This window comes from Phoenix dactylifera, chromosome 9 (genome assembly GCF_009389715.1).
Source record: "Phoenix dactylifera cultivar Barhee BC4 chromosome 9, palm_55x_up_171113_PBpolish2nd_filt_p, whole genome shotgun sequence".
Classification (NCBI taxonomy): domain Eukaryota; kingdom Viridiplantae; phylum Streptophyta; class Magnoliopsida; order Arecales; family Arecaceae; genus Phoenix; species Phoenix dactylifera.
This window is the reverse complement of record NC_052400.1, coordinates 21,131,384-21,158,143: the sequence shown is the minus strand read 5'-3', so window position 1 is coordinate 21,158,143 and position 26,760 is coordinate 21,131,384. Positions and strand designations below refer to the sequence as shown.

Below are 26,760 nucleotides of genomic sequence, written 5' to 3'. Positions count from 1 at the left end.
AGCAACAATTATTCAAATTGAAGGTAAAATTTGGAGAATATTTTAAGGAGGTTAAGAATTCTACCCGACTTAAGGACTACTTTGGAAGACAAAAGAGCTAATTAGTTGATGTTGACTGTTATAAGGGATTATAAAGGCTATCACATTAATTAATGTATCTAAATTCTTTCTATTTACTACGATTTTTTTTTGCGTATATATCCTTCTAAATATAGAAAATTGTATGAATATTCTTGTAAAGTTGCTATTTACTTGTATACCCTTATATAAATTTCTATTTGCACGGCCTATCCATTAAGGATATTTTAGTCATTTTAATTTGAAACCGTTAATTTTTTAACGGTGTTAGATGGCATGGATACATATGCAATAAAAAAAGAGTAGAATAATAAAATAAGTATTTTATGAGGATATACATGTAAATATTAATTTTGAAAGTGTATTTACATAAAATCAGATATTTAGAAGGATATTCATGAAAAAAAAAAAAAACCCTTATAAATATTATAGTTAAATAAATCCCCCACCGCGAAACTAATAATATTACTTGACTATAGATAGATCCCTCACCGCGATGCTGTTCAAGCCTCCTGAGCGGGTGCGTTTCTTGATTTCTTGTCCCAAGTCCCGATCTCCCGGGCATCCATTGCGGCCGGGCCGTGGCCGCGGCCGCCGCTTCTTCGACGGAAGACATGGTGCGTCCTCCTCGCCCTCCACCTCCGCCCAAGGACAAGAAGCATCCTAAGCGCCGGATGAACAGCAAGAAGGCGGTGGAACGGTCCGCATACTTTGCGCGGAGGGAGGCGGCTTGGGTGCTGCGACAGGTGCTGCAGGGCGACGCACGCCGGCGGGCCACCGCCTCCATCAAATCCCTCGTTTACGGTCCCTCCGTCCGCAATAAGAAGGCTACCTTCGCCCTCGTCTGCCAAACTCTCAAGTGTACGCGTCTTTCTCGCTGTTTAGGGTTTCTGGCTAGTCTTTCTTGATCACTCCCAAGTGTACGCGTCTTTCTCGTTGTCTAGGGTTTCTGGCTAGTCTTTCTTGATCACTCCCAATTGTACGCGTCTTTCTCGTTGTCTAGGGTTTTCGATTAATCTTTCTTGATCCTGTTCGCATCTTTCTTCTCATTACGTTTCCTTTTAAAGAAGTTGATTTGATTTCCTATAAAAAAAAAGTTGACTTGATGAGACAGTTTTTTTTTTCTTGAGTGGTGATTACTGAGTGTAGCTTGTAGTTTTCTCTAGAGAGTTTCTTGTTGTAGAAGGATTCTTGCTTGCTAGAGTAGTCAGTTTTTGTATCGTTGGCTTTTCTAATGTAGCCTTTAACCAGCGTAATTGTATGGCAATGAAGCTGATCTCTTTAAGAACTTTTGTTCCTATCTGTGGTTCCTAGCTGTGTATAATATATGCCCTTATCTGTACTCCTACGTCCTTATCTTCATTAATAAAGTTTGTTGATTGACCAGCTTATCTTCATTAATAAAGTTTGTTGATTGACCAGCTATGTATTTCGTTTACGATTAGTCAAGATAAGAATAAAATAGAGGACTGCTGACAGTTCATCAATACGTATATGCAATCTAGATCTTGTATTTATGCATCTTGTAGACGCTAAGAGAGAGTTCTTGATTCATGCGAACAAGCATTTGTGGACTTCTTTAGCTGGAAGGCAACCGTGCACATCATGCATTATTGCTACTTGAAAGTGGGAATAAAATGCATTTTCTGCCATCCGGACATAAAAGAATTGCTTTTATTGTGTATGTATAAGCATGTTCTGTCACCTTCACATGTTCATCTAGATGGAAGTACACAAGACTGAAAAATTCAAATACTTTCTCAAATGTGGAACTTTGAAATGTGATGTTGGATAATTCCTTTCTCGAGTATTTAGCTCTTGGTCAGTCAATTTGTTCCTACCTAGTCTAATATGCATTAACAACAAACATTTTTTATTTTCAAATCCGATGGATTTGATTTGATTTTCTATAGTTTTGGACCATGGCTAATAATTCCTGTCTCAAACATTTGACTTAAGGTCATTCATTTCTAGCTTAATTTATCCACTAATGCTGACTGTTTTTCTATGCTAAATGCGATTTATTTGTTTTGATAGGCTATAGTTTTGGTAACTTTGTTTGTTTTATGCATTTAGAAACTTTAAGGATATTTTCTCTTACTTTCTTTGTATTTGCCGACAGTATTCCAAGTTTCCAACAATTCTCCTTCTCCCTGTCTTGCAGATCTTCCACTCATGAAAGATGTGTTAACAAGAACTAAGTTACTAACCTGCAAATGGAAGGTGAATAACAAAAAAAACATGCACATTATCTAGCTTACTATTCCGGAGATCTATGTTTTTACCTCTGTTTCTACCCTACACTCTTGTCTTAGGCATGCATTACCCATGACAGCATTTGAATAATTATGCTCGAATTATGGTTATTCACTTGGTGATGTTTCTTATGTTATTGCAGAAGCAGGAGGAATTGATCTTTGTAACTGCATATGATGTTCTCTTTGGACGGGTCTGTACCTAAACATTCTCAACTTTGCATGCCCACATATTATGCTTCTAGCATTTTGCATAGATAAGATAATTTATCTTAGGAAAAAGTTTATGCTACTAAATTCTAATGCAGAAGAAGATAGATTAGTAATTTAAAAAATGCACTCTACATTCCTTAGTCAACTGTAAAAGTAAAGCACATGAGTAAGGATGGTTTTCGCATAGTTTAATATATGTGAATCCATAGTTTGCCAATAAAGACAGGATGCAAATAAGATGGCAATTGGTTGTGTTGCTGGAAATTGGACCCGGGGGCCGCCGCGAAGCCGGGGAAGGAGGGGCTCCGCCGCAGGGACGGTGGATGACTGTGCGCCGGCTACTGGCGTTCTCCTGTAGGGCGGAGCTCCGCCGCAGGAGCGGTGGTCGATGGCGTGCCGGCAGGTGGCGTCCTCCTGGGGGGCGTAAGTCCTGCAAGAAAAACCGGTGGCCGGGCTCCCCGGCGCCGGCCCTCCGATGCTTAAGTCAGAGGGGGCAGATATGTGGAGAGAGCAGGGAAGAGAGTATGTGTAGAAGACAGAGAGAATATTTGGATAAGATCCAGAGGATCAGTTTTCTCAATTGTCTGTGTTGTTCACTTCTTTCCACCCGGTCTAGGAGGGTTCTCTCGGGCTTCGGTTTTTTTTCTCCCTCCTCCTTTTTTCCCCTAAGTTTCCTTTTATAGGAGGATTTTTGTTACCTGGGAGGTGACAGGAGGTTTGTCCTGTTTTGTAATAATTGGGCACGATTTGGCCCATTAATGGCGTGGTGGAAAATAAGGCCGAATCAGACCGGAACCAGGGAGTTGTCACGGTCGATCGGACCTGTTGGGGTGGTTGAACCGCCGGCCGTAGTAGGCCTGGGGTCCGTGGATGGTAAGTGCATTTATTACCGAGTGAACCGGCGGTCAGGGAAAGCCATACGCTTTGATGGTTCGGTGATCCGGAGATCGCCTTGAGCCGTGTTCATTAAATGACTGAGTGCATCGGAGACTTGAGGGGGTCTCATGCATTAATGGCAGGTCGTGCCGAATACCTGCGGAGATCTTATGCCTTGATGGCTTGGAGATAGCGGCAGGTTGTAGTGGAGTTGTCAGGTCCCTCAGGCTTAGAGGGTTAGACGGAAGTTGAACATTTGGTCCAAGGCAATCGGCTCGGCAGGGGTGCCGAGCCGAGCTGGTCGCCCAATGGGGCGCCCTGTGGCGGGGTTGCTTCATAGTACTTCTGCTCGGCGCCCTTTGGGCGAGCGTCTTGCGCTCTTTGGTTGGTTTCCTGGTCGGCGCTATTTAGGCAAGCGCTTTCTCTGGTCGGCGTTCTCTAGCCGGGCACCCTGCTGATCGGCACTCTTCGGTCGAGCGCCTTTCTGGCCGAGCATCCCTACTTGGTCATTTTGGTTGGGCGCCTCTTCTTGGCGCTCTCTCTGGTCGGTGCTCTCTAGCCGAGCACCCTGCTGGTCGGCACTCTTCGGTCGAGCGCCTTTCCGGTCGGCACTCTTTGGCCGAGCGCCTTTCTGGCCGGCGCCCTTTGGCCGAGCGCCTCCGTGACGGTATGACTTGGGGTTTTTCCCCCAACAGGTTGGTTTTGATTTAAGATTGTATACTAGTTACACACACACACATATATATATATTTAAAGATTCATATCTGAATATGGTATTAAGGATTGAAATTCAGATCTGTTTCCAATTGAACATTATGTTCCATTTCATGGGGAGGTTTGGGAATGGGTTAAGAGTATGTGGTGCGAATGTTTTGGTGGTAATTACATTGATATAAAAAAGTCATATTAGTGAGTCAGTATGGTTTCGCATAGTTTAAAATATGTGAATCCATAGTTTGCCAATAAATACAGGATGCAAATAAGATGTCAATAGGTTGGTTTTGAGTTAAGATTGTATGCTAGTTACACACACACACACACACACACACATATATATTTAAAGATTCATATCTGAATATGGCATTAAGGATTGAAATTCAGATCTGTTTCCAATTGAACATTATGTTCCATTTCAAGGGGAGGTTTGGGAATGTGTTAAGACCATGTGGTGCGAATGTTTTAGTGGTAATTACATTCATATAAAAAAGTTATATTAGTGAGTGGAAGAAGACATTGAGGTTAAAGGAGGTAGATGAGGTTGCAATGGCATTGGTGTAAGGTAGAGGAGGCGGGTCGGGTACTAGGGTTAGCTTTAGCGACTGAGAGAGTAGGATCAACCTTGATTAGAGATTTTTTTCCCTTTTTCTATTTTTCCTGGTGGGAGGTGGGGCAGGGGGAGGCAAGGGGTGGTGAAGGGTTTTTTAGGCAAGGGAGTGGGGGAGGGGGGGGGGGGAGTGTGACAACATGGCAAAGAATGTGAAGGGGAGGTTGGGAAGACATGCTTTACTGAGAGATTCAAGAGGCTATTTTGTACGAGAAGATTGGGGGCGTGTTATATCATTGCTTCACAAGGAAAGCAAATAAAGTTCAAGTGTAAGGAGAATGCTTTAATGAGAGAGACAGGGTATTATTTTGCAAGTGGAGATTGGGGGCCAGCTATACTATTGGTTCATAGGGAGAGCAAATAAAGTTCAAGTTTGGGGGGAAATGGGGAATGTGGCAACCATTTGAGGGCGAGGGGAGTTTTTTTCGTTAGTTAACAAGGGGAGGTGAAAAGATGGGTTGAAATGCAGTGATGCACAAGGCGAAGCAAGTAAGGTTCAGATTTGGGGATAGGGGGGATATGGCCATCAGAAAAGGGAGAAAGTGAAAGATTATTTTAGTTAAGAAAGGGAGGTAACATGATGGCCAAATGGATTTTGAAGGGCAGGATGCATAAAGATGGGTTAAGGCTTTAATGGGAGTGTAAAATGTGGTAGCAATAGTGATAGGTTTTGAGGTGTCGCTTGCAAGGTGAATAATGTTAAGGAGAGGTTGGGAGAACCTGTTCTAATGAGAGATGCTCGTGTTATTTTGGTTGAAATCCAATTGTGGAATTGGTTAAATCTAAAATATTTGCTTTTGAATAAATCTAGGCAAGAGTACACCCAAAGACCAAGTGGTTAGTTCCCTTAGAAATGATTAATGTTTAATTCCATATATTGCAAGAAGTTCTAGATATAAAAAATACACAACTCTTTGCAATCTTAAATTACACTATGGGTTTATTAAAGTTGTCTATGATCTTGTGTATGTTTGGATGGGGCAATATAGGTAAAGTGGGCCATACAAACTACATGGACTTAATATGGTTATGGAGATCAATATAGGTAAGTTTTAGGCCTTGGCTGAGGCATCTGTTCCTACTAGCTTCTTGATATGGAAGCTATGGCTGGGTCCTCTATTGCTCTTAAATAGCTCAGTAGGTGACACCAGCTTGGAGGTTTGATAGTTCATATGTCCAATCACATATAGGAGTTGGTTGGAGCCTTGTAGTTGAAGTGGCACTGCAGCGCAAGTTGCATCATCTAGCTTACAAGAAGCACGATTCTTGTACTTAGAGGAGAGTTTAAGGAAAAGAGGGGACGACAAGAAGGGACTCGAGAGCAGGGCGGGGTAGGAGAAGGCCTGCACTTGCAACCTGAGCTGCAGGTAGTACAGAAATACAAACAACCCAATAGAGGAGATAGTTTTTGTTGTTAGAGGTTGAAACTCTTCCAAAGGAGCTATTAGCAATAGGCATAGGCATAGGCATAGCTTATTTTCGATATCTGCTTGTTCATACCATAGATATCCATTGACTTTTAGCGAGAGAAATTGTGGTAGAATAATGATTAGCACATTCATTTGGTTTCCATTCTTTGGGGTTTGGGCCTTATTTTTTTCCAATGTTTTTAATGATTTATGTTCCTTACAATGTTAACAAATCCAGTATTGTCATGTTAGTTGTACCTATATCGTACATCTTGCACTATTTAACACATCTTGAAGGTCATCTAGGAGCCTTATTATTTATTTTTTGCAGAAAAATTCATTATGATGTCTTCACTTGGTTTCTGTAGGATATTGCAATGACAGGTGACGTTGAAAAGTTCCTTATGCGTCACAAAGATGCTCTTCAGGCAGCCTTAGCACAACTCTGCTCGACACAAAAATTCAAGCATGTTGAAGACTTACTCCTGAAAAATCAGAATCCAGGTTTGTCTTTAGTCTGTTATATTGCCCATAGTGGATCAAATTTGCAATTTTTTATCATATTTTTCTTTGTTAATATGAACTTGAGAGCAAGTTCATCATGGCGCAAACTTTGGCATGGCTTTAATGTTTTGGAAAAATAACCACCTTGGCTCCCAGGTTAGAGTGCCTAGATTCCCACCTTAAATTTTTGCATTATGTTTGAGTATGGAGAATGAGTTTTGAAAGTTATGTTTCATTTTTTGGATTGTAACTTTTTTTTAATATTGCTCCTTATATTCTTTTAGTTTTTTTCTTTTTTGGTTTTTTGTCTGTTTGAAGTTCTGCACCTACTTATAGTTATATATGGCTGTACAACCTGTTCTTCAAGATGATTTCCAGGTTTCTCAGGAACCAGTGAAGACATGTCATATTCGGAACATAGGGTTCTATGATTGAGCATGAATAGTACTGATTTTCTTAGGTAAATAAGAAATGACTATGCAATATGTTGATTTCAGGTTTTAGTTGCTAAGCTGTGTTGTTTCTCAAGGCTGTGCAAACCGGGGAAATAATAAAGCTTTTGATCATGTTACTCAATAGAGTATAATTGGGGCCATCTACCATAAAAAATACCAAAACAAAGTTTAAACATTCTTTTGAAGATTTAAGAAGTAGAATTCCCTTGTTTACACATTGGTGTTTTAGTTATTAACAAAAAATGTTCCCATTTCTTCAAATGCCTTAGTCATTTTCACATATATAATACTGGGCAAACACATCTATATTTTTTTCTTGCAAATTATACTGCTGGTATCGCATGCATGCAACCTCCAAGAAAGGGATTGGCTTTGTGTTGTTTATCTTGTCTTCAGTCTATAGTTAATTTTTTTTATTGTTTTTATTTCTTCATTAATTATTATTATCTGCTTGGAGCCTTCGACTACTGGTTATATCAGTTACATCTTCACTGCCACAGGAGAAAATTATCTGCAATATGCAATACCTTTTGCTTATAATATTTGACTACTAGTTGCTAGGGATTTTAATTATGATTTGATTAGAATCACATAATGCATTGCAATGATGCCATGAGTTAAATTTTTACTGCCACATGAGAAAATTATGTGCAGTATGCGGTATCTTTTCCTAACAATCCACTAAAATTTGTTTGTTGTTTTAAAATGAAAAATGATTGATCTATAATCATGAATCAATCTGTTAACTGCACACGTGGCTACAAAGTGCAATTAGTGTGTCAGTGAGATCATTAAAACATTTATATCATGCATTATTTAGTGCATCATGGCATTTAAATCGTTTCAACCAAACAGTGGATAGTTATGTCGAGTCATTTATAGCCATTGTCATTCATTTATTTTGTGTAGTCGTCTACCAAAGTTAGAGGCATTTTCTAAACAAATGGTTTCAAGGTTGTGTCAGAATCTTTTCTTGAAATTGCAAACTATCCTGTTTGTGACGACATATCATCCTGGCTGTCAGTTATTTGTTTTTCACTTCTTTTCTAAAAAATTAATCAGATGTTAAAATATAGTTGGTATTTTCGGAGGAAGGATTAATATCCAATATATACTTTCATTGTAGGTGGTAGAATCACCATTTAAGAACACATCTATATCATTGTTTGAATCAAGGTATGCCATCTCGGTATCGGCCCCTGTATCGGTGCCACTTTGTTACTTTGTTGGTATGCTTGGTACGGAGATTAGTTCGACGTACCGAGTGTCGGTTCGCCCTCTGTACCATGTGCCGGTTCGTTATGGTACGTCCCATACCTTTCAGTTCGGTATGGTATGTTTCGTACCTTCCGGTTCGGTACGGTATGGTGTACCTTGTTGAAATATATCCATATATCATTGTCTGTTTTGGAATATGGTACCGCTGATATATGAAAAGGCAGGATAGTATACTTCTAACATTTGATACTTTAGCAGTTCTCTAGCTATGCATACTAATAGTTTTAAGGAGATCCTTTAGAATAAGATCTGCAGTCTCGGTACCGAGTACTGTATCGGAACCTTACCTATTTGGTATGCATGACTAACTTGTACGCATGCTAACCATCCAAAATCAAAAATTTGGCAATCATTATATTTATGCATGACTAATCTGTATCTAACTACTGAGGAAGGATAACTTGCACATGACCTAATTTTTTTAGAAGAGCTGAACATGATGTTTCAGTGATGTCATTTGGCCCCTGTGTTTAAAAATGGTTGTTTTAAATAACAACTTGCCCTGGTGAAATGTGGCTGTGAGTTCTAAGACAGAATTTTGAAAATGTTTTAACTTTTAGTATGAATGCAGAATCCTTGATTCCTGTCCAAGGCAGATTGGTTAGGGTTGTTCATGATAATTGTGTCTAAAGTTGTTTAATTGAAGTTTACAAAGTTCAAAAAAATGGCATATTTTGTGATGAAGTTATCAGCCTATCCCCTTATTAGAACAAAAATGATGCCCAGGAGCTTCAAAAACACCTATAGGAGTCTGAATCCTGGCGATAATTGTCTGAAGCCTGGTCAAACTCAACTGAGTCTTCATCCTAAGCAACCAACTTACATATCATGTGGATCTCATGTTCATGAAGGAACAGTTAAATAAAACATGACCTTCCATCATCCATTGTCTCTATTCTCATGCTTCGTCTTCTTCTTTCGTCTTTCTCATTTCATATGACAAATGTTACTTGAGATGTTAAAGTTGAGCAGCTTGAATTTGGGAGGAGAGATCAAAAAAGCTGAGCATAGGTCTTGGAAAATTATCTCTACTGTCCAACACAAATGCCCTGTGGTTGGCAGGACATCTGTGAAATTCTTATTTATATTCCTGTTTGTGTATACTAATTACAATGATGGCATACTAGGAACTCATAAATGCATTTCTGATTTATAAGATAAGCTCCCTTTCCTTATTAATGTTTCTTAAACACTGCATCAAGGGCTAGTCACAGAGACCCCTCTAATTATTACTATCAAAAGAATGGTCCTACCTAGTCTTAGCTGTTCATCTAGAAGCATCATTTGCATCCTCACATGCCCGGTACTAATAATTTTAACTTTAGACGAGGGCAAAGAGGGTTTAAAGAAGCTGCCTGTGGAGACATGTCTATCTATCTACACACACACACACATATTTATTTAAGTAATAGCATTACCTGGAAGTTCTTAAGTGAAGTTATTTGTATGATCTCACCTTTGTATCTCACTGTTTATGCTTAAAAGAGGTGTTGAAATCAGACAAATCTGATGTTTTTTCAGCTGGTACTTGTGGTTGGATTATGACAAGTTCACGGTCATAACAAAACCAGCACCTGCTTTAGGCAAAGATTGTTGATGCAATCTCATCCAATGCATCTTCATTTTAACGACTCTCACTAACAATACTCTTGCGATCATAATGCTTATACTGTTCACGTGTGTTTTTTTTCTTCTTTGCAGTTATTTCCAAACCTCGATATGTCCGTGTTAATACATTAAAAATGGATGTTGAATCTGCCATACAAGAAATAGGAAAAACAAACAAGGTACTTTTTACTTTTCCTTCAATCTCTTGATCCCCTATCCTTAACCGTTATGTTGCTTAATATTTCCTTGAGTCAGCAACTAAGCCAAATTTTGTCATCAAATTTTCCCTGTTATGCAGAAGGCATGTGTTCTATGTATCACCTTGATGTTCGGAACTAAGCTAGTTTCAATTCTTGTTGAAATTTTTTATCGCTTAGTGCACACTAATTTGTAGCACGAGGCAGAAAACAATTTTTAGCAATAAGAATTATCATATGTTTTTTATTTAACTCTAAATATATCACTTTTAACAACCATAGATATCCATGTGTGGGAAGCATTTAAAGAAAAGATGTAGAAGAGAAAAACATGTGTATATTGCCATTGCAGTGGCAATTAACCTCAAAGCTATCTGATTGCTGGCTATTTCCTGACTGTATTGCTATTCAAGGAATTGTACTTGATGAGCTAATCTTCCTTTTCCATTTGCTTTAACTGTTGCAGTCTTTTAATTAGCCACTTAGCTATCTGATTACTGTCTACTTCCCAACTGTATTGCTACTCAAGAAATTTTACTTAGTTTCTTTTTTTTCCATTTGTTTAAGATGATTCTACCTAGAATTGTAATCATGATATGATGTACATAAGCATCACGAAACCTTTGGTGTAAATTTTCATAATATGTCTTTGTTTAGTTGGTTGTGCTGTGTTCTTATTAGCAAGAGATAACTTTCCGCTTTTATGATGGGACATTGTGATTTGGATAGGTAGCGAAGGATGACATGGTTCCAGACATGTTAGTGCTCCCATCTGGGGTAGATTTGCATGACCATCCGTTGGTTAAGAATGGAAGTATGTTTCTGCAAGTAAGTTTTTTGACTACAGTTTTGTTTGTGCTGGATTTGTTATTTTTTGTCCACATATTATCTTTGCAGTGTTGATTTTTTTTGCTTTGCCTATTAAATGAATCCTGTCCAGCTTACTAATTCAGGAAATTGGCTTGCTTGATTGATTCAAAATTAGGTATCGGACTCATCTGCACTTTTTTTTTTTGAAATTTATAGACTAATAAGAATATACTCGCAAACTAAATTAAAATCAAAGTGAATCTGAAGCTGATTAGTTTGTTGAGGAATTTTAATTGTAAATATGATTACTTTATATATTGATTGGATTGGTCTCCTCTGCCTAGATGTTTCACAATCTGAAATACCGATGATCAACAGCAATCCCACTATTTTTCCTTTTAATAAAACTGTGCCTGTGAGTATCTTTAATTCATGAACAAAACTTTGCCGGACTTATTAATATCCATTGATTAAGTGAAATGAAAATAAATTTGTTGAGTACTTATCATTGTGCAAGCCTTGAATGTTTAAGTTATGTGTGATTAAGCAACACTGCGATTTTGGAGTTTCTAATTCTTCAGCTTGATGTGGCTGTTCATGATCTCATGTTACCATGACCTCAAACATTCATTGTTCTGGTGAATGTTTTAAGTAATGAGGGATCTAGTGAGAGGTCTTGCAGTTAGATGGAAGGTAAGAAATAAGTAGGAAAGGATCTTAACTAATTTGGTTGAAAGCTGTAAAATGTAAAAAATGATTTGAACAAATGATCATGCTCACAATGGATATGCTCTTGATAGGAATATAAAGTGAAGGACTCATGAATCTAATCCATATATTTGCTAATTCTGGTGAACCTTTTACTTAATACTTGCTGCAACAATTATTGATTACTTATCATGCATAGAAGATTTTAGTAGCTCATCCATAAAAATATACCATAAAGCCTCGAGCAAAGCTGAAAACTTCCTTCTGTTTCTCTATGAGAGGACTACATCTGGGGGGAATGAAAATCAAATGTTCACAAAAAAATATGAGGAAAAAAGTAAAACTAATCACATATTTCTGTGGTTAATGGTATACCAGCAATCCATTATATACTCCTTACTCTCGAACCGGTCATGTGCATCATGCATGCCGAATACTAATGTTGAATAATGAAAATGACATAAGAGTGGCTTTTCCATTTTATTCTGGTTCATGATTTTTTACTATAACCTGGATTTGGTATTTGTATTAATATAAATTTTATTCAGTTTATGCGAGTATGTAGTTAACTTATCTATCAATGTTGTTGTTGTCTAGACAAATGTTTCAATACCTATTCAGAATACATGGTCTTTCTTTTTTTAATTAAAAACAAACTTCCTGCTGAATTGTATTGATCTTTGCCATGATTTTTCTGAGAACGAACTTTATTTGTTAAACTTTGAAAAGGTGCGGTACTCACTCTTGTTTTTTGCACCACTAAAACAAATGACATCATTTTTTTTAATGATCGGTGTCTTGCTGTGTTTATTTTAGCTTTTGTGGGACTTGCTGTAGTGGAATATGTTTTCTAAGGCTTCATGTCCAATTTATACATTTTGGGTGGTAAAGTTTTTTTGTTTTTTGAAGGAGCTTATTTTTTATTTTCATGATTTCCATTTGAAGTTGTAAATAGTAATTTATTCTAGGGAATATAGTTAGTGGCTAGGATCATGATTCTTGTTGGTTGATGGAGAGGAAACAAATTGCGTAGTCGTAGTTGGATGATGTGGGAGTGGGGAGGGTTCCGATTGTTGGAATAGTCAAGCGTTTGTCCTAGAAATTGACTGAATTGGGAGTGTTTTTAAACCTAGTTTCAATTAGTAAAAGTTTCTAAACTCATGCAAGGGGCCATAATATCTATAGTTAAACCTGATTAGATAAAGTGTGGGTAACAGTAAGCATCATTCTTGTTATTTGCAGCTAAAGAGGGAGTGAGGTACATCAGATTGGATCCAACAGAAAAATCAAGCTGTCTATTTGTGTGAAAACAAGTGATGCCAAAAGATGTTTCATTCATGACCTTAAACCCAAAGTCCAGCCTTCAGTAAGTTGGGGATGACCAAGGAAGTTCAACAATCTCTACCCCTTGAGCTAACACCCGGTAACATGTTGTTACCTATATTCCATGTTTTTAATATTTAACAAGTACTCTTTCTATATATTTACCATGTATGCCTTGTGGCTTGTTGAAATGTTAATTCGCTGAAAGTAGTGCAAGATTTGAAAATATAAATGAGTTAGTTGATTAAAAAATTGATTGATTATGTACAATATGTTCTGTCACTTGGTAACTGCTTGGTCCGTACTCTGTGGCCCATGGTTCCCTAGACTACGCGATTTTGATAAGCATGCAAAAGCATGAGCGCGAGATTTTCCTTTTTCCCTTATGGTTGAGATACAAGACCTGGGAAAAGGCTTCTACGACTAAGCTTCAGGCATCTTAGCTTTATCATTCACTTGTACAACTTCTTCCTAAGTTTGGTAGTTGATTCATTTAACTAACATAATGAGATGATTTTGATCAATATGATGTCATATCATCTCCACTGAGAGATTTAGTATTCTGTTTTTTATAATAGTAACTTTTCTTCCCTTTGACTTTGTTAGGGCAAAGCAAGCTCTATGGTGGCTGTTGCATTGTGTCCTAAACCAGGGTGGAAGGTATGGAGTAGTTGATGAGCAATCTGATTCACATAATATTTTTGTCCATTTACGTACGACACATATCAGTGTTGTTTGAGTTCCTGAGATTATCGAGCTTTTACATTCTACAACCTGATATCTGTCTAGGCATATACCATGCTGATTGCCTTTTCATTAATTCATGATTTGCTGATTATCTTTCCAGTACTTTTAGCCATGTTCAAATGGGCAGGCAGATAGAAAGTTCCACACGGAGAAGAGTCTATTTCATTTAATATTTAATAGAAAATTAACTTAAGCATAAGGATGTGTACAAAATGAAGTGTTGAATTATTGAAATGGATTATCTGTAAATTCAACTGATAAGTTTCTTAACTCCTATATTTATTTTGTGCCTATCCCTTTAACTGGTTTTGTATTGCTGGAATTTATTTTGTTATATGTTATTGCTATTAGGTCATGCGGTTTTTTACCTTGCCTTATTAATTACAATTAATCTAAAAGTACTATAAGAAATGACGTTTCATGTGATAGACAACTTACAAGGTTTTAGCAGTCGAACCTATGTTGTGGCAACATACATGAATGGAGAGTTTTACTTGATTATCTAAGTTTCTGAATGCTTTCTCATCATTCTTTATTTTGTGCTTAAGTTACTACTTTGGTGCATTATCACTGGTGAGAAGTAGAGCTTCCGTCATAGTTCTGAAGTAAAGATTTTACATTGTAGTCAAAGGTAACATTTTTTTAAAGTAAGGTAGACACTTTTTAGATATTGGTGTTGATAGTTTGGTATATTATCATGGTTTCGGAACTGTGATTTATCCCTTTAATTAGAAAGACTAAATCCAGCTTCTAAGCAATATACTGGAAGGGAATAGCAGTGAGCAGGGCTGGATCCAGGATTGTTTTCTTGGGGGCACAAAACAATAATGTTCATTAAAGTTGTACTTAATAAGATAATAACTTTTTATTTGAAATTAATATATAAATTATTAAATGTTTTCTGTGTGTTGATAAATTGAAGGGAAGGATGTGGAGACATAGATTCCATGAGATGATGAGAAAGCAATCTGGTTGGGAGCCCCTTTGCTTTTCTCCTACAGCTATTTTGCAAGAAAAACAATATAATGATCAAGTTATTATTAACACGAATTATTTGTAAAAGAAAATAAAAATAAGAGAATCTCTAGAAGTTTCAGGTAGAAGTTTAAGATTAAGAAGGAAAATAGTAATCTTACTGCACCATTAGTAGGAAAGTGGATGTGTACCTCCCTATTTAGTACAGCCTAGTAAAAAAATGCAATTGGGAGAAGTGTGCAGGGGACCCCCCCCCCCTCCCCCTCTTTCTCTCACACACACAGAGAGAATAAATGAGAGAGAGAGAGAGCTGAGCCTCTGGGTCTGATGAACTAAGATGATATGGTGCACTAGTGGAGGTGCGACCGCATGGGCACCCCCTCAGTCACCAGGCTTGGCTCCTACCCTGCATAGCAGCATAGTCTTATGCTTTAAGTCAGGAGTTTGTTGTATGTTTTGACATCTTTCCAAAGCTGATTGCCAACAACTAATGTGTGGATATTCGTGAACTCTAATACAACCTTTTAGATTTTATCCATTAACTACATCATTGGTAGAATTGTCCATGACCAGTTTTGGGCCTAGCAAATCCACACTATTGGACAAGCCCAGCCAGAGATAGCATAGATTCCTTGCTTGAATTGTATCCCATTAGCATTATTACCACCGTCCTAGACTTGTTAAAGACTAATTCTGAAAAACTTCTATGGTCCCATTGATGGTGCTGTCTTATAGTCATAAAGACAACCACTATTTTTATCAATGTATGAGTAATCCAACAAAAGTTTGTGCCTTATAACACTCTGTCTCCTTTTTCAGCTCTGCAGTTTTAGGCCTATCAAAAATATTTGCATCATCGAAAACAATCCTTTTTATTCCTTTTTTTTTATCCTCAAAGAAAGTTCATCTTCACCGCCTGACATTGTACAAATGTTCAAAACGTAAGCAGAAAACAATGTACACGTGGGGAAGCATTGATGATTATTTTAATTAGAAGGAACTTACCATGTTGGGTGATTTTTTTTCCTTTATTTCTTTGTTTCTTTCCTCCCTTTTAAAATGGCCAAATTGTTTTTGATTTTCTGATAACCCTTAAATTTGAGAAGTCTAAAAATAGTGAGTATAAATTTTGAAACCCCAAAAAACTTGAGAGATGTAACCCAAGGTTGATCATCAAGGTATCTGGAAAGATTTTTTTCAATGTGTATGAAGAATCTAGGAGCTGGTATGAAAAGTTGCTTTCCATATTGAACTTTTTGTTAGTAATCATTATATAAGAAGATATCCTTGATGGTCTTCTTGATGTGAATGTGGTGTTCTAGTTATGTACATTAATGGAATAATGGTGATCTGTAGCCACTAGGTGTGGAGCCTGGGATCATATTATGTATTGAATGTTAGTACAAGAGAATGTCTCGGAGTTGACTATTATGATATAGAAGGGCAAGAATCCATTTGATACCAAATCTACCAGTAGCACCAAATGTAATTTGAACCATTTGAGTGCATAAAATATTAATAATCTTGGCACTCCACTTCTCATGGAATTGCGTGCTTTGCTATTGCTGTCACTATTATGAAACCAGGCCATATTTTATGTTTTTGCACCTTTATTCAACCCCATTTGGTTCACCATGGCTTGAGTTCTCAATATTTTTTCAATAGTATGTTGTGCCCTTTCTCGGCGCTAGTGAACTTGTGGATTTTAGGTCACATTTGTTTAGTTAGCAATTTGTTTAGGAATCCATGGTTAAATGCCACAGCGACTGAAAGAAGTTGGAGACTGCTTTGTGTACCTTTTCTTATAAAGGAAGTGAAAAAGTGAATTTTCTTGGTTGAGGATGTGGCTATTCGGGTGTAAGAAATTCTTGTCCTTGTTAATAGCTATGTTACTAAGATTCCATTAATTTTTACACAGTATCTGAAATATGTAAACTTACTAGGTTTAGATACTTGTGGTCTGTGAGATATCTTTGATCTCAACAATAGGAGTGACAGCTAATTGTAGCCTGTGAGAGTCAAAGCCATTTCAGGCAATTTGGTAAGCACAAATATAGTCACCTTTAAATTTGCAGAGATTATCTGAAAAAAAAATCAACAATTACTTTGCGTTGATCTTCTAGTTAGAAAGGGCCACCTTCTTCATTTCTCTAATCAAGTTGATCATTTTATCTCTTTTATGCATTATGATAAGTGATAGATTTTCCTATGCTGCTTCCTTTTTCAAACTCATTAAGCCTAGAAATTTTTTTCATAAGGCTATGTTTCATACTTGATACTAGAGCTTGTGCCATGACAGGATTTTTGTTTTCTTGATTGTTATGTCTCCTTTTCAGTTCTTCAAGTTGTTCTTGGTAGCAAAGTGTAGAATGACTAATATTAGTTTGCTGTTCTTTGGCAAAAATTGTTTCTTTCCAAAGATAGTCTTGCAAAAGCCGGGAATTGAAAAAGGCAAAGGCTAATGGCTGAAATATAATGAGGACTCCTATTTGGAGTCAAGGGATACCTTAGTAAGTTGATGGTTCTTGAAGCTTCAATTGCCACTTTTCTTTTTGTTCAATATATATAGCTTCATCTAAGGGGTCAACACCAAGGAATGACCCAGGACGATTTGGTCATGCGGGTTGGTTCGGCCTATAAAACTCTCCCCCTCCCTCCCTCATAGGTTTTCTCAAAGTTCTGATCGTACCCTAGCTCCTTTGAGCCTCTCTCTCTCTCTCTGTTGGCCGCCGCCGACTTGGTAAGCCCTCCTCTCTCTCCTGCATGGGTTCTCTCGATCATGTCCTAGCTCGCTCGAAGCGCTCTCTCTGCTACTGTAGTCGATTCGGTAAATCCCCTCTTCTCTCTCTCCCCTTCTCCCTCTCCCCCCTTTTCGGCAATGATCATTGCTTTCAACCCCCTTCAACCCCACTTCTCTCTCTCTCTCTCCCCCTCCGTCCCTCCCTCCCTCCATCCGCGGGCTCCTCTCTCTCCTCTTCTCCCTCTCCCTCGCTCTCTCTCCCTCTTCTTGGTTGGGTACATATGGATTGGCACGATATAGGCCTGTAGCGAACTGGTCACTGGCAGGTACAACACCTAGTATTGGTTTGGCATGCCTTGGTCAACACGCTTGCTTTCATGCAAATGTGTGTTGAAAAGAAGAAAATGCTAACTTATGAGCAAGATTTAAATTTCACAAATTTCTTCTATGCTGGCTTGCGGTTGGCATTGTATCATACCGTGCCATAGTATGCCAATGTGTGTCACACACCATTAAGATATGCGATCCTGTACAACTTGCTTGCTACAAATATGTTAATCCAATCGTCTTTTAAATAATTCAATGTAATCTGCTCTATGCTATATTGCGAAAGATTAGGTTCTACTTGCATTTCCTTATGGAGATGTGATCTTGTTGTTTTCTTAGAAGTTTGATCACCATTTTTCAATCATACAAATATACAATAATTTAAAAGGAATCCACAACCATGTTCTTTTTTTGTCACTTTCCTATAATATTATCGTATTTAATGAATACAGATCAAGACAACTTTCTGTTTATAAAAAAGAGTGGTTCATGTTGAATTATTAACATTTTTTTGGTAATGATCTTGACATTTGTTTAAACATATGTTTGCATTTTCTTACATTCATTAATTTCATGAAGGTTCTTGATGGTTGTGCGGCTCCAGGAAACAAGACTATTCACCTTGCTGCTCTCATGAAGGGAAAGGGAAACATCATAGCATGTGAACTTCATGAGGAGAGGGTTAAAGTTTTACAAGATACTATTAGACGGTCTGGAGCACCTAGTATCCTTTATTCTTTGTATTTTCATTTCTTATAATTTAGGGATATTGTGCAATATCTTTTTATCTTAATGGCATTTAGAAATTTTAGGGGTCTTTGCAAGATATCATATATTTCGAGTGTCCCTTCCTGCAGCAGTATTGGATTTAAGGGAAGGCAGCTTCTTTTTTTTCCCATCCAACTACTTCCTTGTGGGAGATATCCGACCATCAAGCATCTAAAGAGTTTAAGTTGCTTGGACTTTGTGTGCATATTGTACCATGGTAGAAATATGTCCAACAATCTACATTACCTATGGCACATCTTAGTTTTATGAAGTTTGGACTGTATCCTATCCTCAGTGGCTCTATATACTTCCAAACATTTCTTCACTGTTTACTGTGGTTTATGAAATATTTGAATGGTACAATTGGACATTATACTGAGGTGGTCCATGTCAACATTCAACTAGTAGCGTTACATAGAAAGATGTAGGCTTGTGAAATCTTTTATGCCTGATTTTTCTGCAATTACCATGGCATATGTTAAATAAATTTCCTTGATTTTATTCCTTAGCTTGATTTAAAGATGTGGACATAGTTCATGGCGACTTTTTGGATATAGATACACGGGATCCCTTGTTTGCCAAGGTCTGTGGTACTCTTTCTGTCAATATGTTAGTCCTTTGATAAGATTTATTTTCCTTGATTGCATTGTCATGGATTGGATCACCTCAGATTTCAACCCTATAAGAACTGACCCAGTCCATTGACTTATTGGTTGGATTAGGCCCAAATCTAGATTTCATGGTTGGACTTAACTTACCAAATGGTGCAACTGAACACAGTCCAACTTGACCCAGTTTATTTGATCAAGACCTAAACTCAGCTTACTAAAAGATATACTTAATTTACTACAATTTGCAATCTTGATCATGACACCTCCTTTTTCCTTCACTGATGATGGTATGTGCAGGTTCGTGCCATTCTCTTGGATCCTTCCTGCTCTGGGTCTGGAATCTCAGCCGAGAGATTAGATCATCTACTTCCATCATTCTCTAAAGGTGATATTCCTTTTTTAAATATATGCCTTATTTTTCAATAACTGCTACAAGGGTTATGGCTGTGCCAAAAGCAAGATATCGTTCACTAATGGTGAAATCCATGAGGGTTTCAAAGTTTCCAGAAGATCAAGAATCAATGATCTTCACAAACGAAGTGGTAGATGTGCTGCTCTGATTTTGAACTAAGCATTTGGACGTATCCATTTACCTCTTTAGTAGACATGTATATTTAATTCTGTTGTTGTCATATAGTTATAGAATTTGTTGGGGAGTTTATATGTTTTCCCATATGTTTGTTAATAGCATTGTTGTTTTTGTGGTTGTTCATTTGTTGACAAATGAAGTCGCAAATTAAAACACACTCAGTAGAAGAATCTGGAAGTCAAATTAACTATTTGACCATACTTGGTGCTGTATAGTCAATGAAAGTGTGATCGACAGCCATGTTGCAAAAGCCAGAAGGATATTATCGTTTGCAACTTTGCTTTTGGTCTTTTGCTACAGAAAGTTATTTTCTATGGTGATTAAATAATGATTTGTGGACTATGTCTAAAAATTATCTCCTTCATGTAGCCTTCCCTAATTTTGCCATGACTAATCTGTTCTTTCTGCCACTACATAGGTCATGATGTTGATGCTGCTACCAGTCAGAGAGCAAAGAAGCTTGCTGCATTTCAACGGAAAGCGCTTGCACATGCATTATCATGTATGTTGATCTCATAAGATAAGCTCTTGCTTATGCACTATCCTAGACTTGAGTTTCTTAAAACCAAAAATCCATTTGCAGATTTGCTATCTTTTCATTGTCTTCTGCTAAGTGCGCAAGTGATGCATTATGAATTTGTAGAATGTTCTATTAGAACTGCTATCTCCATGGAATTCAATGGATTTTATAGTTATTCCTTTTTGTTGTTGATTCTTACTAAGTAGTTGTGGCAAATATCAGATACCTAATGCAAATGATGCCCCTTTAGAATTTGAATATTTGGTTGATGTTATGAGAAGCCACATAACTTCCTCAGTGTCTTCATTCTGCTCTAATCACTAGTGTCATCAAGCATTGCAAGATTTTCTGATTGTTTTGCTAGATTTTGGACATCCAATATCCCTTTTTGATGCAACTTGGAAATGTCCTACCCTAGCAGGAGGGATGGTCAAGTGGATGCCGTTTGTGGTGCAGGATAATGGAAGAGCGGACAAAGGTGTGGTGGATGGAGTTTAGGGTTGAGGGATAAGAATGGGTCATGGGTTTGGCAAAGTTGGGGTAATGGCATTTTTTCTAGTACCCAATTGTACCGGTCCGATTTGGGCATACCAAATCATATCGGTAGGGAACTGATACTCGGTAAGCCCTCCTGTACCAAGTGTTGAAACCAAGAACTAGACTGTACCGGTACTGTATCAGTCGAGTATGAGCACGGGTATTGAAATAGGTACTGTAAACCTTGGGTGATGTGGACATGGGGTTCTACAGGGTGAGGGTGCATATAGAGATCCTCCTACGCTGTGAGAAGAAATGAATGACAAATCACACATAAATTTAATTACTTTGCCCTCGCCAGACCCTTAATCAAAAATCAATTATTTCCAATCCAGTCTAGAAATGTCTTACCCTTGTAGGAGGGGTGAATGTAGTTTAGGGTTAAGTGTTGGGAATGGGGTGATGGTATTGGGCCAAAGTTGGGGCAGTGATGGCATTGGAGTCTGTGAACTGGTTGTGTAGAAGCTGCACCTTGTGAGAAGGAAATGCAAGGCAAAGCACATGTGGACTCGAATGCTTTAACCTCACCAAACCCTCGAGTCAGACATAAAACCTTTTTGGATCAAACCTAGAAATGTCCTAATCTAGTAGGAGAGATGGTCAAGTGAGCAGCTTGTAGGATATAGAAAAAGAGATAACTAAGAGAGAGAATGGTTTAATTAACCCTTTACTATTAAAGCCCGCCTCATTTAATGGTTTAGGTAAAACCATTTTAAATATTGGATTTTTGTTATTATTTTTTTCTTCTTTTTGAGGGACTAGTATTAGCTTTCGGGCATGGCGGTGGCAAGACTGGGCATCATGAAGACTTACAAGTGGACTTCCCCCCGCTGCCGCAGGGGGGGGGGGGGAGGGGAAGAGGTGCCTATCAGGGAGCTCAGAATATATGGGTTGGACAAGGTGGGATGGTTGGAGTTGTGTTGGGCGATAAAGATGGGGTGATAGGGTTGAGGCAAAGTTGAGGCAGTGGTGGCATAGGGGTCTATAAGGTGGGTGCGGAGAGGGAGAAATCCTCGTACCTCATGAAAAGGGAATAGGAGACAATGCACATGCAGATTTGAATGCCTTGACCTTACCAAACCCCTGAGACAAATATCAAACCCTTTCCGTTCCAACCTAGAAATTCCTACCCCAGCACAAGGGGTGGTCAAGTAGAAGTGGTTTGCGATTTGTAGGATAGAGAAAGAGGGAGGTAGACGAAGGTGGGGTGATGGAGTTTAGGGCTAGGGGGTGGGATTGGTTGATGGGGTTTTGCGAAGTTGGAACAAATGGTGGCATGGGGTCTAGAAGGTGAGGGTTGATAGTGAGATCCTCCTATCTCGTGAGAAGGTAATGAAAGATAATTCACATGTTGATCCGAATGCTTTGCCGTCAGCAAACCCTTGAAAACATCAAGGACTTTCCAATCCAACATCGAATAGGGGTATGTGCTTTGGAGGATAGAGAAATGTGTGGTGAACAATGGTGGGTTGGAGTTTAGGTTAAGAGATGGGAATAGGGTGATGGGATTAAGGCAAAGTTGGGGCAGTGGTGGTATGGGGGCATACAATGTCAGGTTGTAGCGAGAATCTACTCATGTGAAGGGAATAGAAGATAAAGTACATGCAGATCTGAATGCTTTAACCTCACTGAATCCTTGAATTAGACACCAAACTTGCCATTCCAGCCAAGCAATGTCCTTAACCTAGTAAGGGGGATGGTTAAATGAAGATGGGTTTGTGATTTGCAGGACAGAGAAAGAGAGAGGTGAGCAAAGTGGTGTGGGTGGAAATCAGGTTTAAAGGGTGAGAGTTAGATGGGATTGGGGCACAGTTGGGGTGGTGGTGGCATGTGGGTCTACAAGGTGAGGGTGCACCGAGTGAGATCTTTCTACACCGTGAGAAGGGAATGGAAGACAAAGCATGTCTAGATCTTTCTACACCGTGAGAAGGGCTCAACAAGCCCTTAAATCAAACATCAAATTCTTTCCAAAGCAACGTAGAAATCTCCTACCTTATCAAGGGACAAGTGGGAGGTGGTTTGTGATTTGTAGGATAGAAAAAGGTGGTCATTGGTTGAAGAAAGGAAGAGAAGAAATTTTAATTTATATATATATATATATATATATATATATTTTTTTTTTTTTTGTGGGGGTGTGTGTGTGTGTGTGTGTGTGTGTGTGTTGGGGGGGAGGGGGGGGGGGGAGCGGCGGTTGGAGTTTGATGGTCATTACTTGCTGGTGTCTATAGCTTTTCTAGGTTCCAGTAGCCAGTCAAAGGCATCTTGAAGATGGAGAGAGTCAAAATGTTAGGTTTTTGTTGACTTGCCACTTATGGGAGGCACGACACTGATCTTGGAGCTCAATTGGTGTACCAAGTAACCTCCCTAATCGTGATGTGGGCATAAATATGTTATGTAATATGCAACCAGAATTGTCCAACATTTTCCCAATTATTTGGGGTCAAATTTGTTGATGCTTGTTTGAAGGAAATGGATTCATTTAGCCAACCTCAACTAGTTTGGGATTAAGGCTTAGTTGAGTTTTATGGTTTCTTATTTACAATAGTAAATATTATTGACAGAACTAGCTGAGCGGTTGAACCCAGCTTAATCAGGTTGAGGTTGCATCTGAAACCTGACCCATTGACAGACCTTATGGAGATTTTATGAGGTTGATGATTTATTATTTTGTTAATGAGACATCACCATCATTAGTTCACCCATTATAACACTAAGAGATGCATTTCAAGTTTTGTTAAATTCCATGCGTGCCCCTAATAATTACTATGTTGGAAGAGCTATGTACGAATTACTCGAGAAATAATATTAATGAGTATGGCAAACTGATAATGTGTCAACATGGCAGCCATGCATCCAAAACATTACAGGTTCTGCAAGATGCACAAAATCATAGCTAACTGATCCTACTCCAGTCATTTTGGCTCAATTCAATCCAAATATTCACCAATACTTAATGGTTCTCCTCGTGTCAGCATACCAACAACTAGCGATGACCTTTCAGCATGCTTAATAGTTAATATGCTTGATTCTAAATTTATCCAGCACAATTTCACCATGCATACACCCAAATGGCTTTCATATCTCCATTAGTTTTCAAGTCTCAGCTGCTCATCATGAACCATAATTTTATTACGAAGATGTTATCAGGATACTATTTCAGTAACCTGCTGTCATTATAATGCTGATATTTTACTTTTCATTGGGTTAGCTTGACAAGTATCGACAACAATGAACTTGGCTATCCCTATTTCAATAGTAATCAAATAGTTCCTGTGGCAGAGTTTTTCACTCCGTTAATTTCTTAGCCACTGCCACAGAGTACATTCCTTTTCCTAAGTAGTTGCTTATTCTATTCCATCCTTCACCTGTAAATGGCAGCTTGTAGTTTTTCTTGTCCAATTTCAGAGTCATGGCAGCTTTTAATGTTAGTACTTAGGGGATATCTTTGCTAGGGATAATAGATAAACTATCTTAGCATCCAATGGCCCCTAGGCGGAAATTCATTTTACTGCAGAAAGAACATCATGTGATTTTTGTGAGGCATTTTGCAGTTCCAGAAGTTGAACGGGTGGTGTACAGCACCTGCTCAATCTACCAAACAGAGAATGAGGATGTAATCAAGTCAGTTCTCCCTCTTGCTACGTCTCTCAATTTTGAATTGGCAACTCCTTTCCCTCGGTGGCCTCGTCGTGGCCTACCAGTCTTTGAAGGCTGTAAGTATTCTCAATCTCAAGGTAGAAGTCATCGCTTTCTAAAATCTTGGATAATGTACCCTTATATGCTATGCTATTGGTAATCCTCGTCTTCTGTTTCAGCTGAACATGTGCTCAGGACTGATCCAAGAGAGGATATGGAAGGATTCTTTATTGCATTGTTTGTCAGGAAAAAGAGCATCAATTCTTCAGGGAAAATGATAAGAAGGAACATTGGAGAAAGTTCATCATGTTCCACGCCGAAGAATCATAGGAAACGAAAACGAGTGATGATGTATCCTTTCTGCAGGATGTTACGTATGTGGTCATATCAGGCATTGGCTAGGCAAATACCTACTGAGAGATGATCGAACCTGCATAGGAACGAAAAGGATAGTTTGGAGTATGGTTGTTATCATATCATTGTAGTGCGAGTGTATGATGCCCAATTCTTGTGGTGGTCAATTTTTTGTAGAAGTTAAATCTTAATGTTCTTGTTTACTTAGCTGAATTATATGCAATTTTAAATAATTCTTTGCGGGTTTTGTATATCTGGAATATTTTGGGCAATCTGTATTCCGTGAGTCGTGGAAGATGTATCATCCCAGGCTAAAAATATTTTGAGCTTTGCTTTCAAGTTGCCATCATGATTTGATTTATAGCTGTGTTATAATTTTGACATTAAATAGATGAAGATGATGATTGGTATTTGACATATTTATATCCAACGGAAGGATTAGATTTCATACTCCTTTATAACAATGGCTAAAAGCGTTGCATGAAACGTACCAGCCGAGCAGTTCTAAAGTTCTTGATACTCCATCAAAATAAAACCTTTCATAAAGTCACCTGTTGAGCAACGATGCCCGTTGACTAATTAGGGCAATGTTGGTTGCTGATGCATGTTATTGTCATCAGGCATCTGACCTATGCTATTTCAAGTATCAAGCATCTTTTAAAAATTATTCTGGTGCTTGCTTTTGCAATTGTTGGCGAAGCTTTGCCCTTGATGATATAAGACGACAATAAGACATACTGATGAGCTCCTCCTTTTTTTTTTTTTCCTTAAAAAAATAACAGTTCCGGCGTTCGTCGCACGGATCAATCAAAAATACTGCAGCTTGTCATTGTCGTCAAGGCAATTTTCTAATGTATACATAATAAAACAAGTGAGGTTGGAAGATACCAGTGTGAGTAAAATAATAAGCAAATGGAAGGATTAATGCTGGGCGTCAAACAAACATCAATGCCATTTCATTACTACCATCATGGACACCACAAACTAACCAGAGAGGCCATAGTATCAGGGACGCGTAACATAACAAACAAGAGAAGAGAGATCAAGAAAGACTCCGACACCCTTAGCAAAAACGTAAAAAAAAAAAAAAAAAAAGAGACTCGGACACCAGAACCCCTTGAAACAGCAGCAACATCGGGGGCGGGCAGGCCTCACACACGCAGTATGTAGCTAGGTCGGTTGTATTATTGATCTAACTCAGGCGACCTTGACCTCGATGGTCTTGGGCTTCTTGGGCTCCGGCGGCGGCAGCTTCTGGACGGTGACACTGAGGACACCGTCCTGGCACACGGCCGATATGGCGTCGGTGTTGGCGTTGTCTGGGAGGGAGAATTTGCGCATGAATTTGCCCATGCGGCGCTCCATGCGGAGGTACTTGCCCTCCTTGTCCTCCTCGCGCTTGCGCTCGCCGCTGATGATGAGCATGTTGTCGTCCTCCACATGGACCTTGATCTCGCCGGACTTGACCCCGGGCATGTCGATGACGAAGACGTAGGAGGACGGCAGCTCCTTGACGTCGGCCGGGGTGGAGGCCATGGCCTTGGCGTCGCGGACGTAGGTGCGGGTGGGGGCGTTGATGGCCTTCTCCACCTCGTCCGGGATGTCCATCAAGTGCTGCAGCGTCGCAAACATAGGGTTCTCCAGTCCGAACATCCTGACGTCCATCGCTCGCTCGCTCTACCTCCTGGAAGAAGAAGATCTGCGACTATTTGCTGGGCTTGGGAGGAGAAAAAGGGGGATTGGGCGTTTAAATAGGGTTCTTGGAAGAAGGGGTTTCGACCCTTCTCCAAGAGTCGGGAACGAGACAGAAACTTCCGAGAGCTTCTCGAAGTCTCGGAAGACAATTAATTGCCCGTCAGCGGTTTCCGGGGGAAAGCGACGAGCCTTATTGGCCCATGGACGAGATTTCATGACTATA

At 38.8% G+C, this 26,760-nt stretch overlaps 2 protein-coding genes across 3 annotated transcripts; one reads left to right on the top strand and one right to left on the bottom strand.

Moving 5' to 3' along the window:
- The first annotated feature begins 550 nt into the window (after positions 1-550).
- On the top strand, positions 551-25,937 carry LOC103709607 (28S rRNA (cytosine-C(5))-methyltransferase). 2 transcript variants are annotated; one of them, XM_008795048.3, is made up of 13 exons: positions 551-939; positions 2,243-2,301; positions 2,477-2,527; positions 6,524-6,659; positions 10,094-10,179; positions 10,927-11,025; positions 13,645-13,698; positions 18,407-18,551; positions 19,117-19,178; positions 19,504-19,591; positions 20,214-20,297; positions 24,404-24,586; positions 24,668-25,937. In XM_008795048.3, exons 1-13 carry the CDS (start codon positions 693-695, stop codon positions 24,910-24,912), a joined length of 1,539 nt encoding a protein of 512 aa, XP_008793270.2. In that variant the 5' UTR covers positions 551-692; the 3' UTR covers positions 24,913-25,937. The 2 variants fall into 2 exon arrangements, with proteins under 2 accessions (XP_008793270.2, XP_008793271.2); XM_008795049.3 differs by having other exon boundaries at positions 553-939; positions 24,404-24,565.
- Positions 25,768-26,577, bottom strand: LOC103709606 (17.3 kDa class II heat shock protein-like). Its single transcript, XM_008795047.4, has one exon. It carries the CDS (start codon positions 26,505-26,507, stop codon positions 26,040-26,042), a length of 468 nt encoding a protein of 155 aa, XP_008793269.1. The 5' UTR covers positions 26,508-26,577; the 3' UTR covers positions 25,768-26,039.
- Between the last annotated feature and the right edge of the window lie 183 nt (positions 26,578-26,760).